General features: G+C 44.3%; 1 protein-coding gene across 1 annotated transcript in view; it reads left to right on the top strand.

Moving 5' to 3' along the window:
- Window positions 1–8,189: 8,189 nt before the first annotated feature.
- Window positions 8,190–18,612, top strand: part of LOC147457517 (tRNA modification GTPase) — a 31,857-nt gene continuing 21,434 nt past the window's right edge. The window contains exons 1-9 of the mRNA XM_086512376.1: window positions 8,190–8,348; window positions 8,647–8,780; window positions 10,283–10,599; window positions 10,971–11,109; window positions 11,202–11,323; window positions 11,922–12,125; window positions 12,221–12,280; window positions 12,600–12,738; window positions 12,811–13,151. Coding sequence (XP_086368502.1) covers window positions 8,299–8,348; window positions 8,647–8,780; window positions 10,283–10,599; window positions 10,971–11,109; window positions 11,202–11,323; window positions 11,922–12,125; window positions 12,221–12,280; window positions 12,600–12,738; window positions 12,811–13,151 — 1,506 coding nt within the window. The 5' untranslated portion in view covers window positions 8,190–8,298. The remainder of the gene's footprint in view (window positions 8,349–8,646; window positions 8,781–10,282; window positions 10,600–10,970; window positions 11,110–11,201; window positions 11,324–11,921; window positions 12,126–12,220; window positions 12,281–12,599; window positions 12,739–12,810; window positions 13,152–18,612) is intronic.

Raw genomic sequence — 18,612 nt, 5'->3', positions numbered from 1 at the left:
CCAACAATCTTCCATGTAGTATATAGGACACTCTTCCAATATATCAAGTCCGTAGGCAATACTAGTGTCTATTTCCTCCTCACAACCATCTGCATAAGCATTAGATGGCTCGCAACCCACTTGGTTCATAGGGGCGACTCTTGGATGCGGGGGCTGCGGTCCTAGCACAGGAGGTGGTAGCGGTGTAGCTTGTACAACATTTTGAGATCTAGGGACCATGTGTTGCGGTAGTTGCTCAACAGGTGGAGCAGGCATCAATACAGGAGCTCGAGGCGCATCCGTCCAGGCTACAAGTGGTCTATTTGCCATCATACGTTTGATCATTAAACAATCCTTAGCTTGGTGACCATACCTACCACATGCGTTGCAAATTCCATTAAATTTTACTCTAAATGTAGGCACTCACTAGTGCTATGTGGACCTAAGCAAATGGAACACCATTGTTGCTCCCTTCTTGGATACATGTGACTATTTTGAGGGGGTCGATTATCCTTAAGAGACTCTTGGATTGCCTTGGTGAGGTCTGTCAAGAATGTCTCAAATACCTTTGGCTCATTGGCAATGGGCTTTGCAGTCATGGGTTCATACTCAATGGCTTGTGAGCTAGTGGATCTCGTGTCAGTAGACACCCTCATGCCTGCTATCATCAAGTTGTCCTCTAATTGGATTGCATTGGCAGTGACATCTTCCCAGGTTGTGATACCTCTAATCACTAGTCCATTATAGATTCCTTCATTCCTCAACCCCTCGAATGAATCGATCAAGCAGTTGGTTATTGTTGAAGCGCTCATTTACAGGGCAGCGAGAGTTTAAGTGCTTTAGACGACTAATGAAGTCTCTTACTGACTCTCCTTCCTTACGTTCGGCCTTCTGTAGCTGAGATGCTACACCCCAAAGCACACCTTCTCGTATGTACTCCTTTAGAAACAACCTTCGAAGGGTAGGGTAGATTGTTTTCTTGTCCACCCTTAGGGTTCTATACCAATCTCCAGCCTTCCCACTTAATGTCAAGCTTAAGGCATTGCACTTATGTAGTTCGTTGCGTTCCCCTAAGGAATCACATACTTGTTCAAACACTTCAATGTGTTTTCTAGAATCTTCGTCCCCATTAAATTTTTGCGTGAGTTTGGCAATTTGTACTGCCTTACTTCTAGGCTCTCTATCAGATGCATGACGCATATTTTCCGCGATAGATCGACCTATGGTTTGAGCAAACGCTGCCAAGTCACCTATGTGAGGAGGCAGGGCCGGTGGAGGTACTCTTGGAATCATATGTGGGAGAGGGACGGGTACCGGTCTTGGCATATGTGTGGATGATGCAGGATATGGAACATAACCGGGCATAGGTCCACTCAGATAAGGGCTAGGGAGCGGCACTCGAGGAGCATAAACAAGTGGTACAATTGGAGGTGTGGGGGCCATGTGTGCATAAGGGGCTAGAGGCACATACGGTTGAGGCCCCATATTAGGTACTACGACACTAGGTAGTGGCACTGTGCTAACCGTAGATGTCATCGGTACATTCTCTGTCAGGCCTATCCCTGGAGTGAGCACTGTGTTTTCCTTAATAGAGGGTTGAGCCAAGTTAGGGAAGCTAAAGTTGTCGCTCGGAGGCTCAGATTGCATAGAGACCCCAGGTGAAATGACGTAAGATGGGTCCATGGGACTCATTAGAGGAGTCTCCATTTGTGATAGAGTAGGCTGTTGAGCCTTGCTCGTATCCAGAAATCTCATGGGGCCAGTTGAGAGTATATTTACCCCTCGGTTTTGCCTTTCTGATTGAATAATGCCATGGATAACATTACAGATCATTTTTTGTTGATCTTCGATGCTCGTGGCACTAGAGGTGGATTGTACAATCTCTATCCATCCTACATGGTAGGCGTGGCCAGAGTGTAGATCCGTCAACACCTCAGTGTGGAGGTCGTATGTCCAATGATCATTAATGAACAATCCTTCTAGAGTCGATGTGTTAACGGTTTCTTGTGAGGTAGAAGCAATGTTGCTCCCGTGGTTTTACTTGTCACCAACGGTACTCTAGAGGGAACTTCTGAAGGAGGCAGCTCAACAGGGCCTTCTTGGTAAGAAGTTGGCAAGATATCCACATGGACACTCTTTGGGGGTGTGGGGTCCACGTGCGATGTGAAAGGAGAGTCCACTTCCCCACCCCCTTCGTGTGCTTCATTTGCATCAGGTTCCGAGCGAGTAGCTCTACCTAATGTTTCCATGAAACGGCTAAACATACTAGTACTAGGCTGTGGAGCTTCGGGAGGTGCATGGCCTTCTCTCTCAGTGTTTTGGGTAGGGTATGCTTCCATGATTTCTGAGTCGGAGGAGGAATCACTAGCGGCTATTTTAGGGTCTTGGGTGGTGCTACCTTGTGTCCCTGCTGAGGGTCTAGAGCCTATCGTGGATGGGTAATGGGTGTCCGTATGAACAGAGGCACCCTCAGTATGCTCATGTTCTAGCACCCGCCCAGAGCGTAAGTGCATGTGCTTTTGATATCCTAAGGTGTCAAAAAGCTGCTCTAGGAGGCCTTGTGACTAGTTTTTTGCGTGTTTTTTGTTTGTTTTTTTGCTAGATTTTTTAGAGCGTGTCGTGGAATGGTCCGTGTGATAGCTCGGAACGAGCGTATCGCTAGAAGGGACGCGCTGTGCTTTACAGCCCACCGTTTGGTTCTATTTTGCTCCAGAAAAGCCCGAAATAGTCTTTTCCTAGCTGGGGAACTAGGCTCCAAATAGCAAGTCCTAGTGTGCAATGAAGGAGAGGAGAGTGTAGGACTTATCCCACATTCCTCACTCCCTCCTTGTGAGTCTAGCCTATATATATAGGAGTGAGACTACCCTATATCATAAGATTGAGACTGAGCTTGGGATTGGGATTGGGTCCAACGATCTCGATCTCACTTTTATACAACCCAACCCGTCCATTTTTATAACCTCCCCCTCACTCACGTTTTTATTTTTTGTTTTTTTTATAAAAAAATTAAATTTTTTTTGGATATTATTTGGTACGCGTTGACCTCACCTAACTATTTATTGACTCACCTACCTACTGACCTGCTAATCAGTGGTTCACCTAATTACTAACCTGCTTAATTAACTAACTGTGCGCCTAACTGTGCACAAACTAGAAAACACAGAAAATGCAAGAAATTGAAACTTGACAGAACTGTGCAGTGCAAACCAGAAAATGCAGAAAACGTAAAAATGCAAGAAATGCTAACTGTGTAAGCTGAAATCTGAGCTTAATAGAACTAGCAAAACAGAGCTTAACAGAACACAGAAAACTTGAATGCAGTCAACAACATTGTGTCTTTCTCTACTGTTTTTGCATAACAACAATAATCAAACTTAAGCCGCGCCTTTCCTACATAAAAAATAGCTTCAATACAATTTACAGGTCGCCATTGGAGCTTCACGCGCAGCAGCTCTCCGGCAGCGGCGCCAAAAATGTCACGGCTAGGGACTTGCTACGCGCCGTGTGTGAGCCACAAAGGCTCCTAGCACACAGTCATACAACAGACAAGCTCACAAGGAAGAATGGTGTGTCACTCACCTTCCTGCGTAGTTGCGAATGAAGGATTCCCGTGCCGCGAATGAAGGATTCCTGCGCCGCGAAGAAGAGGGAGACGCCGCTACGCCGTCGTGCCGCCGCAACGCTCGATCACACACACACTCTCACACTCTCTCTCACACGTACACACACACACACACAAGGAGATGGTGAAGGAGAAGGTGGAGATGGAGCAAGAGCGGCTTCTATTGCACAATGAGAGAATGAGTAAAAATTAGGTTTAGTGGCTTTTATATGAGCTCACCCCATTCACACTTGGGCGCCCATACTTAGCCAACTAACTCCTTGAATATTCCAGTTAGAGTGCGCCTGTCATCGACGATCACCCTAACCCTGTTCCTATTGGTCCGACAAGCCCAGTACCTGACTCTAAATAATACAACATTTATAGATCATAGGGTGTCCGTGTGCCGTGAGGGTTAACACTCTCTCTCTCTCTCTCATTGTATAGATCTTTAAGGTCTCTTGGGATAGTTTCCTACGACGTTAAAATTCTCTTCTTCTTCTTCTTCTTCTTCTTCTTCTTCTCTCTCGCTTACTCCGTCTCTCTCGCTCTCTCTCTCCCACCATTTTCTTCCCTTTTGTCTTACAGTAAGAGAGATAGGAAAGAGAGAGAGAGAGAGAGAGAGAGAGAGAGAGAGAGAGAGAGAGAGAGAGAGAGAGAGAGGAGGCGATCGGGAGGGGGAGAGAGAGGGTTAGAGAGAAGAGGATTTGCGGGAGGGGGGGAGAGAAGAGGAGACGGGGCAAGAGAAAGAGAGGGGAGGGGAGAGAGAGAGAGAGAGAGAGAGAGAGAGAGAGAGAGAGAGAGAGACGTAGGGGTGGGTAGAGAGAGATAGGGGGCTTAGAGAGAGAGAGAGAGAGAGAGAGAGAGAGAGAGAGAGAGAGAGAGAGAGGGATAGTGCTAGAGAAATACATTTTCCCTAACTTAAGAAAATAAGGGCAAACTTGAAATTCTCTCGATTTTTAGGTCAAAAATTGAAGGTTTTGCCAGTATTTACATGTAAACTTGTGAATTTCTCAGTTTTCTTCAAGGACCTCTCAACATATAATCGAGATTTTACAATTTTAGCCGGTTGAAAACACTATACCCTGTTTTTTTTTGTACTCTGATAGGGGGGTTGGAGAGGGCGAGCAGGGAGAGAGGGGGGGAGGGATTGTGAGAGGGAGAGGGGAGGAGAGAATTGGCTTTTTTTTTTTCATATAAAAAGGAATGAAAAGGAGTTTAAGTCAAAATAAAAAAGGCTCATATTGCTATTGCTTTGCTTGGGAGAGCCTTTTTTTTTGACTTAAACTCCTTTTCATTCCTTTTTTCCTCTTTATATGAAAAGAAAAAAAAATCCAATGCTCTCCCCCCCCCTCTCTCTCTCTCTCTCTCTCACACACACACACACACACACACACACACACACACACAATCCCTCCCCGTCTCTCCCTCTCACAATCCCTCCCCCCCTCTCCTCTTTTCTTTCCACCGGCCCTTCCCTTCCCCCCCCCCCCGCCCCCCCTCTCTCTCTCTCTCTCTCTCTCTCTCTCTCTCTGCCTAGCAAGCACCCTCCTCTCCATTGTTGGCCTCCCTCAAGCATTAAAGGCTGCCTTGTGGGGTGGCGTTAGATCTTAGTTGTGTCTGTTTGCAAGCCCACATGCATTCACTCTTTGCTCGTCTTGCTCTGCCTTGCGGTACATTCTTGCAACTCTATCTCCTAGCGCATCGCTGCTCTACCTTGCTCAGCCTCACAATTGAGCATCGTAGTTCAGTCCTGCTGCTCAACCTCGCTTAACCTCAATGTGCCTCCTTTTGTGCCTCACACTCGACCCTAGCCAACGTGGCTGCGAGATACATTATCTTTTAGGTTGACACGAGTCTACACACTCACACACTTTAGCCGGTGTTCCTACGCTACATGCCAACCCAGTCCCATCGTGGGCGATATGACAACCAAAGAGAAGACTACGACCCCAAAACCTTGTGAGGACACGGTCGAGCTTTGCGGTTGTCCTGGCAGCTTGAAGCAAGCTTGGCTCATTGAATACCTCCAAACAGCCCTCAATTGTATCATGGAAGAGAATCGCAATCTCAAAGCTTGCATTAACAAGCTCAAGGCATGATTCGACTCAATGATCAGACTCGTTACCGATGAGAGAGAGAGAGAGAGAGAGAGAGAGAGAGAGAGAGAGAGAGAGGGGAGGGAGGGAGGGAGGGAGGGAGGGTCGGACGGAGAGAAAGATAGGGGGTTGGAGAGGGCGATGGGGAGAGAGAGAGAGAGAGAGAGAGAGAGAGAGAGAGAGAGGGGGGGGGGGGGGGGGGGAGAAGAAAGGGAAGGGAAAGGGCTAAAGAGAGGTGTGAGCACAAAGAGAGAGGTGGGAGGATGTGTGTGTGTGTGTGTGTGTGTGTGAGAGAGAGAGAGAGAGAGAGAGAGAGAGAGAGAGAGAGAGAGAGAGAGAAGGGGGGGACGGGAAAGAAAGGGAAGGGAAAGGGCTGGAGAGAGGCGTGAGCACAGAGAGAGAGGTGGGGGGATGTGTGTGTGTGTGTGTGTGTGAGAGAGAGAGAGAGAGAGAGAGAGAGAGAGAGAGAGAGAGAGAGAGAGAGAGAGAGAGAGGGGGGGGGGGAGCGAGATGGGGGGGAGGAGCACAAGGGGATAGGCTCAAGCATGTGTGTGTGTGTGTGTGTGTGAGAGAGAGAGAGAGAGAGAGAGAGAGAGAGAGAGAGAGAGAGAGAGAGAGAGAGAGAGGGTCGGACGGAGAGAAAGATAGGGGGTTGGAGAGGGCGATGGGGAGAGAGAGAGAGAGAGAGAGAGGGGGGGGGGGGGGGGGGAAGAAAGGGAAGGGAAAGGGCTAAAGAGAGGTGTGAGCACAGAGAGAGAGGTGGGAGGATGTGTGTGTGTGTGTGTGAGAGAGAGAGAGAGAGAGAGAGAGAGAGAGAGAGAGAGAGAGAGAGAGAGAGAGAGAGAGAGAGAAGGGGGGGACGGGAAAGAAAGGGAAGGGAAAGGGCTGGAGAGAGGTGTGAGCACAGAGAGAGAGGTGGGGGGATGTGTGTGTGTGAGAGAGAGAGAGAGAGAGAGAGAGAGAGAGAGAGAGAGAGAGAGAGAGAGAGAGGGGCATGAGAGGGGATGGGTTGGAGGGATCACGAGAGGGAGGTTGGTTTGATACAAAGAGACCTAAGGCACTAGCAAAATTGCTAGTGCCTTGGCATTTGAGAGAGAGAGAGAGAGGAGGTCCTTGGCTACTCCAATGGTGGGGAGGGGCGGCAATGGATGGTGGTGGTAGGATTAGAGGCGGCTCATGGTGGGAGTAAGCTAGCACCACTAACCACCGGTGGTGGACTTAGGTGGTGGTGGCGATGGGTGCTAAGGGGCAGCAATGGGAGGTGGTGGTGGTGGCCCTCAAAAGAAAAAAAAAAGCTCGCTCCGTTGAGCTTGCTCCATAACCGTCCCCATTCAATAGAAAAGGATTGTAAGGGACGTATTCACTAGAAAATTGCAATGACAAAAATTCTACATAGAAGGAAAAAATTGCCTCTGCAGTACTACCTATTGTGGAAATGAAGGCCGAAATGAGCTCGAATCAAAGTTATGAGCACAGCTAGCTCTTTGAGCCCATCCCACCCAAAGTATTACTCGACCAATTGATACTCACCAAAGCTCACCCAATTTAGAGAAAGTGATTAGGGGGATGCTAGCGCCGCTGGTGACTATCCTTGGGAGGACACAACGTGCTCTAATACCAGTTGTTGGAATTAGGGTTGCAGGGATGCACACACAACTTGGAGAAGATGAAGAAGCTCAAGACACACAACATAGTGTATTGCTTAGTGTGCAAATAGAAAGAAAAGTTAGCCCTAGAGTGATGGGCGTATATGCAATGCACGAGGGAAGAAACCTCTGAGTGAGGGAAAAAGTGCTTCATCGGTCCTAAGTGTGTTCACACACAACACTACCTCTAAATTCAAACGATGACTCTAAAATTCTTCTTCCCATCTTAAATCCGTACGCAAGAAATTCCATAAAGTTTTCATATCACAATAAGTCTCCACTTTTTATGATATAGTGATACTAATATAATACTACTACATAGAGCAGTTCTTCTTTCTCTTCAAAGATTTATCCATTGCAACAAGGCCTACCAAGCATGAGTAGGACCCCCTTTCATTTTAAATGCTCTTTTAAAGATAATCCGCAGCATCATCCATCTCTCTCTCTCTCTCTCTCTCTCTCTCTCTCTCTCAATGCTCTTTTAAAGATAATCTGGAGAGATTCCCCCATCATCCACCCCCCCGCGCTACTCCCCTCCTCTATTATTAGTGACCACTCATAATAGATTTGTTCTAACTTCGTACGACACTACATTTTCATCATGTCTCTTTTGTGCCGCTCTTGCGACTATAGGTTTGCATGTGATGCTACACACGCACACGCACACGCACACACACACACACACATAATTCAAAGCTTAGTGTTGTTTTCACATGATGCGAATGTCTCTTAAGGACTCTAGAGCACTTTGCATCTTGCTGAAATACACTTACCTATTAGCTACGAGCAAGGAGGATGCGAGATGATGATTAGTGCTGGTTTTCATTTGCAAGAAAGGCCGGACTCAAATATTTATAGATTGAAGATGGGAGAACTAACCAACCACACTTGAGCCGCAACCGCGGTTTGAACTCAGGACAAAATCCACCTAATTGGTCTAGTGCTAAAACCTGCTGATGGCGTGAGCTGTGCAATGGCGTGCCGGGCATGGGAGATACCTATGTTCGCTCGCAGCTTGCCAGGGTATGTGTATGCCGCTCTGAGAGAGAGAAAGAGCGCTAGCTGTGCACGTGTTTAGAGCATTGTCAGCGATCTGCATGGGATATTGAATGCATTTAGACAACGGGAACCACAATCAGCTCGTAAATACATTGTTGGATGCCCTCATCTGAGACCTATGTAGCAGTTTAAGATTTTTGCCTTAATAGTCACATGCACGATGACTGCTACGGTCTCCTTCATGCATCAATGGCTTGAAGGCACTGTGGTGACTGTTAAGTTATATATGTTGATTCCACTAATCATTAATTGTGAATTTCAGAGTAAGACTGTGGTGGCATCGTCGCAAAAGCTGTCTCAACAAAATATGCTGTGTGCAACTGCCATGCGGTAGGAGAACATATATGTGGAGACCTGTTGCCGCGTTTTGTGCATCCTCTCATGATGGGACTCTTTGTAAGCAAGCCTTTTCTGGTCCTCGCTGCTTTTGATTGTGATAAATTTTTTTCAGTATAAAAGAAGTCTTTGAACGCAGAATCTTCTTCTCATCCTTGTCTGATTGCCTCACTAGCTTTGGTTGTATTTTGGTCATTAGATGGTATTAAAAGTTTTACAGTTATTGGACATTTAAATTGACAAGAGTTGGTGGTGATACAATGCCACTACACAGAATTAGGGCTGCCCCACAACCTCCCATAAAGAGATATGACTAACAAATATAAGAGATGAAGAAATATAGGTGGTCAGATGTTAGACGAGTGGTTGGTGTAGTTATTCAGGGTTAATTTGGATGAAAATAAAGTGTAAGGTTGGAAAAGTTCACATACAGTGAATGGAGCACTAGCAAATTACATATGCAAGTCTCAACAACTGTGTATGAGCAGTGCAAGAGTTTTGTACTTAAAGCGAGTCTCGTGCATTACAAATGCATCTTAATATGGTAAGAGCTCTGTACTTTAATAAGCTGAGAGAGTCCTCATGGATTACATAACATGGTGTCTTGCCGGACGTTTATGCATGTCATTTTGTTATTGGTAGAGATTTTAGTGGAGAAAAATAAGAGAGTTTTGGGATCTCTGCTATGAGAACACTAGCTGAAGGAAGGCTATGGAGCTTCAGTTGGACGAGGTGGAGAGGAGCTTGCTGGCATGCAGGTGCTTGCTGACATGGAGAGGTCCACGTGGCTCAGTTGCATGGGTTATCAACTACCAACTGGCACAGTTGCCTCAAATATGAAGGCACTCCTATTTAAAGGCCACAATCCAGTTGTGTTAGAATTCTCATCTTTGGGGGCGCTATTGTACTATGAGAGTTACATAGTACATATGAAATTTTAATGCAGTAAATCAAGAACACTTATTTTGGAGAAAGGAGCTACTGCTGTTGAACAGATGAGAAACTTGGTTTTTAAAGAAGGCTCCGAATACCACTCATAAGAGATTGCAAACATTCCTTGCTCTGAATGGAAGGTATTAGTTAGTCACTCTGAATGGAAGGTATTAGTTAGTCACTCATCACAGTAGTTTAAAGTCAACATCACATAAAAAACAATGTCGGCCTGTAATACACTTTGGTAAGGCTTTTTCCTGTTTAAAAATGGGTAACGAGAGGGCAGATTATTCATACCATGGCTTGAAACACTAACGTTACTAGACACTTGCATTGCATGTCGATCATGCCGCTGAGTATGTTAGTGTGTTTTGATCCTATCTGATGAGGAGCCAGGACTGGCCAATAAGGTACTAATTTTGGATAGTCTTGGAGGACTAAAGAATGCTTTGATCTTCTGTTTTTGCTGGCCCCTCGGAGGAGCTACGACATTATATTTTCAAAAGAATTGTTTATAGTTTGTGGCTTGCAACTCATGAATGCTTAAAAGTGTGAGCATTGACAGAGAAGAAAAAGACTTGGATGTAACAGAACTTCATGAAACATGATGTTTTAATCCTTTTGTGCAGTGCAAACTTCAGTATCTTTTTCAGATGCGAGAACAAGACTTGAAGATGACAGAAGAATTTCAAGAAACATGAGATCCGATCTGTCTGATACAAGTGATGACACAATTGTGGCCATTGTGACTCCTGTGGGTGGCCAGCATGGAGCAGTAGAAATCATCAGGTTATCAGGCCCCTCAGCAGTAGCCATTGTAAAAACTCTCTTTGTTCCAAGTAGGAGAAAGAAGAAGTACGGAAAACTTAGAACAGAATGGAGTCCTGTCAGTCACATGGTTGAGTACGGGACTGTCATTGATGCCTCCGGTGCATTAGTTGATGAGGTAAAAAGCCCCCCCCCTTCCCCCCTTCCCCCTGTTGTTGGCTCCTTTCCAAATTTGCTTGAACCTGTTTAGCCAGTTCAAGTCAGTGTGGAAGTACCAGCTGCCACTTTCAGAACCAAGGGTGCCCGTCAAACCATCTGTTTTTTGTTGAACTGTGTTTAGCTCTGCTCGTAAAATTTTGGAAGTTTGACTGGTATGTGGTATTATTGTGACCCAATGGCTCGTGGGTTTTGTTAAAATGAAGTTCTTTTCTCGAACGCCTTTTGTAGCTTTGTTCTCCTTGTCTATCAGCTGTCTGAGTTTGGTGGAGACTGTAGTAACTAATATTCAAACAAATGGTTTGGTTTTTAAAAAAGAAAAATTTGGTGCAGGTCCTTGTTGTTCCTATGTTAACTCCAAGATCTTATACAAGAGAGGACGTTATAGAGATTCAATGCCATGGTGGTGGCATATGCTCACGCAGAGTGCTTCACTTATGCCTTGAAGCGGGAGCAAGGCTAGCGCAACCTGGTGAGTTTAGGATTTAAATGTTTTTTTCCTTGCAAATCTAAGTCACTCTCCAACTTACAGAAAAGGATGAATACTGAGATGCTTGTGATCAGGAGAGTTTACTCTTCGGGCTTTCCTCAATGGACGGCTAGATCTCTCACAGGCAGAAAATGTTGCTCAGTTGGTCTCTGCAAAAACCATCTCAGCTGCTGAGACAGCTTTAGCTGGGTTGCAGGTATGCACACTCTGTAAAGTATGTACACATGTTTTGTTTCAAATACGGCTACACAAATCCACTCCTTTGCAAGTAGTTTAATTTCTCCACAAGTTAACACGGCTGTCTAGTTGGTTGAGACTGCACTTTCAGATTGCATTACTTGTTGTACCGTGCTGAGTGTGTCGATTTGTATTTCTAGCATCCATCATGTATCCTACAGAGCCTTGGGATGTTACGTTGCTTTTGGTGGTTTATGCAACATCAATATTTAGTATTCTGGTCTATTTGAAAAAATCCTACTTGTATGTGAGGATTACATATTTTCTTGTAATTTACGCAGCCTTAGGATATTGCATTCCTTTTGAGCATGGTGGATTTTGCATCAATCTTTAATATCCTATTATCCTGTTATCTTGGTGCCCTCTACAAAGTGTATGCCTACTCATATCTGTGTATTACATGTTTTCCATTAGGCCATCCTCTCCTGATGCTGTTTCATGCAGCTGTCTAAACTGATTGCAATATGGTTTTTTTTGTTGAGGATAGTTAAGTTGCCTCATGTGGTTTTGACATCTTTCCTGTCGATTCTTGTGCTTATGGAGGTGTTATCATGCAGGGTGGCCTCTCTGTCTTAGTTCGGTCTTTGCGAGCAGAATGTATTGAGATGCTAGCTGATGTAGATGCCAGGCTTGACTTTGACGATGAACTGCCTGATCTCAATGCAAACTTGCTCATCCAGAAGATTGAGAAAATTTGGCAGCAAGTGCAACAAGCACTGAAAACGGAAAAGCGTGGAAAGCTGCTTCAAATAGGCATTCAGGTTTGACTTTCATCAGTGCTCTGTCTTTCCTCAAATGGAGGGCTTCTATGATGGCTGTATTTGAGGAGCCATTGGAACGTATCATCTTGAAACAGGTGGCCATTGTTGGAAGACCAAATGTTGGGAAATCGAGTTTGCTCAACGCCTGGAGCCAAGTAGGTGAGGATTTTTTGGTGTTCTGTTTTCTTGTGAGGCAACTGAAAGGTGCCTGCTGTTTGACACTCCTAATTATGGAACTTATAGTCAATGTGCACAGCACCTTCATGAGAACATCAATTTACAGGGGAATTACATACATGCCTTTTCTCATTCATCCTTCAAGCTATCTGTGCACATGCTTGCTGTACGGTGTGATGTTTAGGCACATTATCTGAGGTATAGCTTCTTAGAAGCACGAGCAAAACTTGAGAAGTAAGGTTTTGGTTGCAAAACTTTGAGAAGTAAGGTTTTGGTTTGAAAATTATTTCTTTACAGACTGACAGAGCAATAGTCACAAATGTTGCTGGAACGACAAGAGACATAGTTGAAGCTGGGATTGTTGTTGGTGGGTTTCCTGTCAAGCTTCTTGACACGGCTGGCATTCGTGAGACTCATGATGTGGTTGAAAGCATTGGTAAGAGTTTTGTATTCTGCACACATATGAAATTGTTTGAGAGCTAAAGGTTTGATGATAACATTTTGGCAGGTGTTGAGAGGTCTGTGGTTGCAGCAAAAGGTGCAGATGTGATTGTTATGGTGGTCAATGCACAAGATGGATGGACACAGGATGATACACACATTTTTGACAAATTGTTGAGAGTTAGGGATACATGCTCTGGGCTTGCTAGTTCTATACTTGTCATCAACAAGATTGATCAAGCTCCTACAAATTCAGTCACACGGACAGAGTTTGTGAAAGCCTTTGATAAAGTAGTTCCCACATGTGCTTTACAGAGGTTAGGATTCGATGATCTTGAGGCTGCATTACTTGACTTAGTTGGCACAGGTGATGTAACATCTGTGGGGCAAATGTGGGCTGTTAATCAGGTTCGTAAATCCATTTGCCCTTGATCTTCACGGTTTCTTGTCGATGTGTTACTTGTCTTTACATGTTCTCTCAGAAGGTCGACTATGTTCTACTGATGGAAATGCCTTGTAATTCATGAAGTAAATTGTAGCTTGTCTAGAAGGTTCTTTTAGTATTGTTTATGATTGTTTTTGGGATTTGGTTGCAACATTCTTGCTGTTTCATTAAATGATCTCCAGCTGTCCTTTTTTTCCATGAAACTTGATGCCTGACAAGAGAGTTCATTGCAAGGTTGGACAGACTTCAAACACTTTGAATTGATAGAACTTAAAACTACAAAACATTTGTGCATAGAGACAAAGAGGAGTGGAGTCCCCTCTTGTTACCATAAACATGTGGTAGTGATGTGTGTGAACACACTTAGGACCGCCGGGGCATTTTTTCCCTCACTAGGAGGTTTTTTCCCTGTGCATTGTATATACGTCCATCACTCTAGGACTAACTTATCTTTCATTTGTGCACTAAACAACACTACTCTTTGTTGTGTGCCTTGAACTTCTTCGGCTTCTCCAAGCTGTGTGTTTCCCTGCAACCCTATTTTCAACAATTGGTATTAGAGCAGGTTGCGTCCTTTTGGGCATAGTCGCCAACACACGCCTGCTCACTTTCTCCGATTTGGGTGATCTTTGGTGAGGGTAAGCAAGTTGACAATACTTTGGGAGAACTCGTAGAGCTTAGTTTGCTCAGATTTTTCATTTGGGCTCATTTTGGTCTCTGTTTCCACTATAGGCAGTACTGCGCAGTCAATTGCATCCTTTTGTGCAGAATGTCTGTCAGTGCCATTTTCTGCATAACTTGTCCTTACAGTCTTCTTCGGGTTGTGCTATATAGCACGTGTTGGTCTCGCTTTGTTTCTCCTCTTTTCGGGATGTTTTCACATTAGGTGCAGACATTCACCATGGCCGACAACAACACAGATGTGTTCAAGGTGTTTGCGGCCGAGGATAAATTAGATGGAGACAATTACCCAATGTGGATCCATGATGCAATATATTCTTGTGTCAAAGGGAGTTTGGAATGTTGTGTAGGGTATTGATGTACGTTGTGATTCTGTGGATGTAGGCACTGTTGAGAATGTTGAGGTTTTGGTGGCAGGATTGCTGCTGCTACTAGAGCTGTTTTGCCTACGGCTGAGCAGGCTTGTTTGGAGGTTAGAGATGCGCAAGCTCATGCATTGATTGCATTTCCTTTGAAGCACACTATTACTCCTCACATTTGGTGAGCTAAATCAGCTAAACAGGCTTGGGATATTCTGACAAGTCTTTATGCAAGTCACAATGAGGCTAAAATTGCATTGCTACGTGAAGAGCTGGAGTCAAAGATTATGCATGAGGAAGATGACGTAGACACTTTTCTTGCTAGTATAAAGGATATCAATGAGCAACTCATTTCTGCAGGCGAAGTCATTTCTGATAGTTTCCTTGTGCAAACTATTCTTCATGCTTTGCCAGATTCTTACTAGACTTTTACTAGTACTTGAAGACTTATGACCCAAGAAAATCGTGATGTAGTCAAGTTTAATACATTATGCACATTGTTGTTGCAAGAGTCACTTTCAAGAAAGAGACCGGTTCCACTACAAGTGCAACTATTGTAGAATCTTCTGTGAAAGGAGATTGTGATGCTAATGTAGATGCAGAGCGGGCATATAGTGCAGAGTACACTTATGATTCTTCTGTCCATGATGCATGTATGTCAATTGTTGCAGATTCCCATGTGTGGTACGGACAGTGGTGTTACAAAGCACATTACATCACATCGTGACTTGTTTACCTCTCTTGAGGCTGTTCCTCATGGGAATACACTCACTTGTGCCAACAATGTCTTTTATCCGGTCAAGGGAGTTGGAAAGATTGTGTTGACTGTTGCAAATGGTAGTTCTTTCACACTTGTTGATGCACTTTATGTACTTGGGATAAAAAAGAACCTTTTGTTTGTAACCGCACTTCCTAGACTTGGTCTTGTTGTGAAATTTGTGGATGACAGATTTATACTTTATGATCTCAATTTTGGTGATGAAATTGTTGCATATGGTATTTTATGCCGTGGGTTGTAGAAGCTCACTTTGTATAACAAGTATGGACAGAATTTTGCAAATGCAGTTGTGGATTCAAAGGCTGTTTCAGATGCTAAACTTTCGTATGCACATTTTGGGCATCTAAATTTTGCCAGTTTACTACGTTTGCAAAAATCTGATATGGTTGCTTCTTTGCTGCCCCTTGAAGCACATGTGAAGCATGTTTATGAAGGCTGTATTTTGGGTAAGATGCAACGTTCAAAATTTCCAAAGGATGGTTCAGCTGGGGCTACATGCAGATTGCAACTTGTGCATAGTGATGTTTGTGGGTCCATTGCAAACTCCGTCCTTGGGCAATTACCTTTACTTCGTGACTTTTATTGATGATTACTCCAGGCATGCATGGGTGTATCCGCTTAAAGCTAAGTCGGAAGTGTGTATGTGCTTCAAGCAATTTTTGGCTATTGTTGAAAATGTCTCTTAATGTATTATGGGCACCCTCTGTTCAAATCGAGGGGGGGAGCTTATGTCTCAGGAGTTTAATGCATTTCTGGCTAGTCGTGGCATAAAACACCAATGTACAGTGCTCTATACACCTCAAAAAAATGGTGTTGTTGAAAGGAAAAAAGGTCACTATGGTCAAGAGTCGAGCTCGCCACATCATTTTGGCTAGAGGCCATCATGTTAGCCACTTATATACTTAACAAGTGTGCTACGAAAGCTTTGCAGTTTGTGACTCCTTATGAAGCATGGCATAATAAAAAGCCATTTATTGATCACATGTGCGTTTTATGTTGTTTGGTTTATCCTTTGGTGCTACAAACGCAACGCCGAAAATTGGATGATAAGACTGTTAAATGCATTTTTGTTGGTTACAGTATTGACAACAAAGGTTACAGGTTGTTTTATCTGCAAACAAAACGTATCTTGGTTTCACGAGATGTTGTGCTTGTAGAAAATTCTGTTCAGCCCTTGTTGTCATGTACTAGAGATAGTAATGTAAGCTCACATGACATTTATGACAGTTTGTTGCCTCTTTTCAATGGTGGAAATTTGAATGTAATTTCCAATGAGGCAAATGTACAACCTATGGGGGTTTCAGAAAATGCTACGGATAAGCCTATTACTGATGTAGATGTACTTGATATACTTGATGTGGAAAGGGTTGAGAATGATTCTGCCGATGTCACTCTTTACCAAAGTGCTATTGGATGCCTTATTTATGTATGCAATACAAGGCTAGCTATCTAGTCTGCAGTCTCATAGGTAAGCAGATTTATGCATAGCCCAGGGTCTAAGCATTGGCAGGCTGTCAAGAGGATTTTTTGCTACTTGAGTGGCACTTTACATCTTGGTTGTTTTATCCCAAGGGGGGATTATTTCCGCCAGATTTACATGCTTTTTCAGACTCAAGTTCGGCTGGTTGTTTTGACACGCGAGTGTTCACAAGTGGTTTTTGTTTCATACTCGATAGTTTATGCATATCATAGTTGAGCAAGAAGCAACCTACTGTGGCCATGTTACAGACTTGGGCACCCCAAGTCGGAAAGCTGGCATGACACATGAAAGAATCGCTTAAAAAACTTTACAACTTTATCACACTTTTAAAATAGAGTCAACACGGCCCGACATAGTTCCGTGCTCAGAGGTACTGGCCCCAAATTCTGGCACCTCTTTTGGTATTCTTTATCATTAATCATTGCCAAGTACAACTCCGAGGGACCTTTGCTCTCAGACTCTGCGTCCAGATGCTCTGCAGAGTGAGGCCCTAGGGGCTCTTATAAACAATACAAGGTATGCCCAAAAGCACAGCCCCAAAAGCATTCAGTTCAAAAGCACTAAACCCAAAAGCATTTGCTCTCAAAAGCTAGCGTTGGGGACTCCCAAAAGCAGCCAGCGTAATTTTTGGAAATCCGTACATCCTGCCACGTCAGCACTTGTCAACGTAAAACGCGGAAATCCGTATTGTTGCCACGTTAGCATGTCAATGCAATTTGCAAGGGTTTCGTACAACTGTCCACGTGATTAGGTCCGTACAGTTTTGCCACGTCATCAGTTTGTGACAGGCCACTTCCAGTTGTGAGGCTGAGTACAAGGCAATCTTCACAACTACGGTTGAGTGTGTATGGCTCAGACGCCTTATGGCTGATTTGGGTGTTGGAGAGGACATTGTCAACTCCATCTACACTGACAGTCAGAGAGCATTGGCAGTTTTGAGGAACCCAGTTTTTCATGCTCACACAAAGCACATTGAGGTGCATTACCACTATGTCAGGGAGAGACTCTCAACAGGAGAGATCAGCTTGGCTTAATGTGCCAACACAGGACAAGCTTGCAGATCGATTCACAAAGGCATTGCCTCGTGAGAAGTTCGAAGCTTTCCGCAAAGCTTTGGGCTTACTCCCCTTTGTAGATTGATCATGCACTTAGGGCATGCCACTTTCCTATACATTATGTGCTAGCTCTTGTTCACTGCATGACTTCTAGGGGGGTTTGTTGCCATATACATGTGGTAGTGATGTGTGTGAACACACTTAGGACCGCCGGGGCTTTTTTTCCCTCACTAGGAGGTTTTTTTCCCCGTGCATTGTATATACGCCCATCACTCTAGGGCTAACTTATCTTTCATTTGTGCACTAAGCAACACTACTCTCTGTTTGTGTTTCCCTGCAACCCTATTTCCAACACCTCTAACATGGATTGACCTTGGACTAGGTGTTCTTGGTGGTATTTCTTTATCTTTATTAATAACAAACTATAGGTTACAATTCTCTCTTGCTTGGAAATACCGCTCACAATTTGAGTTACAACCAGTATGCTGGCCTCTTATTTAACTTCATACCTCCTCATTGCTAAAAGCAAACCACAATGCAGCTTCTAAAAACACTTGATAGAGTAAAAGCAACTTGCACATCTAACCCTATGTGCATGTGGACAAGCTAGCTCCTACTTCTACGGTTTAGGACAACCTAGGAAGTGTTCTGGCACCCTTGTGAGCCTGTACATAGGATGTGCATGTCCAAGCACTTTAGAGTAGTTGCATACCCTCTGATTGCACAAGCACCTCCAGTGTCTACTGGGTGTATGCACTCGAGTGTTCTCATTTAGTTCGAGTACCTAGCCTAGGTATTTTACCACATGTGAAGCACCTCTTATAAATAAGTTATTTTACTTATTAATTTAATAAGTGACATAACATTTAGCTAGCAATCACAAGTCGTGGGGTGCCTTCTTGCCTTGCTATTGCTCGACCTAGCTTTCAAGGGCTATATATGTCACAAACGAGAGCACACACGAAGTCCGTTTGCACACGAAGTGTGGAACTCTGCAGACCGTTCCAGATTCCATTTATGGAATCCTTGAGCGTAGGCCGAGGCCTCCCCGCTCCTTCGTAATGGAGTACC

This window comes from Adiantum capillus-veneris, chromosome 5 (assembly GCF_014529385.1).
Source record: "Adiantum capillus-veneris isolate H3 chromosome 5, ASM1452938v2, whole genome shotgun sequence".
Lineage (NCBI taxonomy): Eukaryota > Viridiplantae > Streptophyta > Polypodiopsida > Polypodiales > Pteridaceae > Adiantum > Adiantum capillus-veneris.
This window is presented reverse-complemented; position numbering and strand designations above follow the sequence as displayed.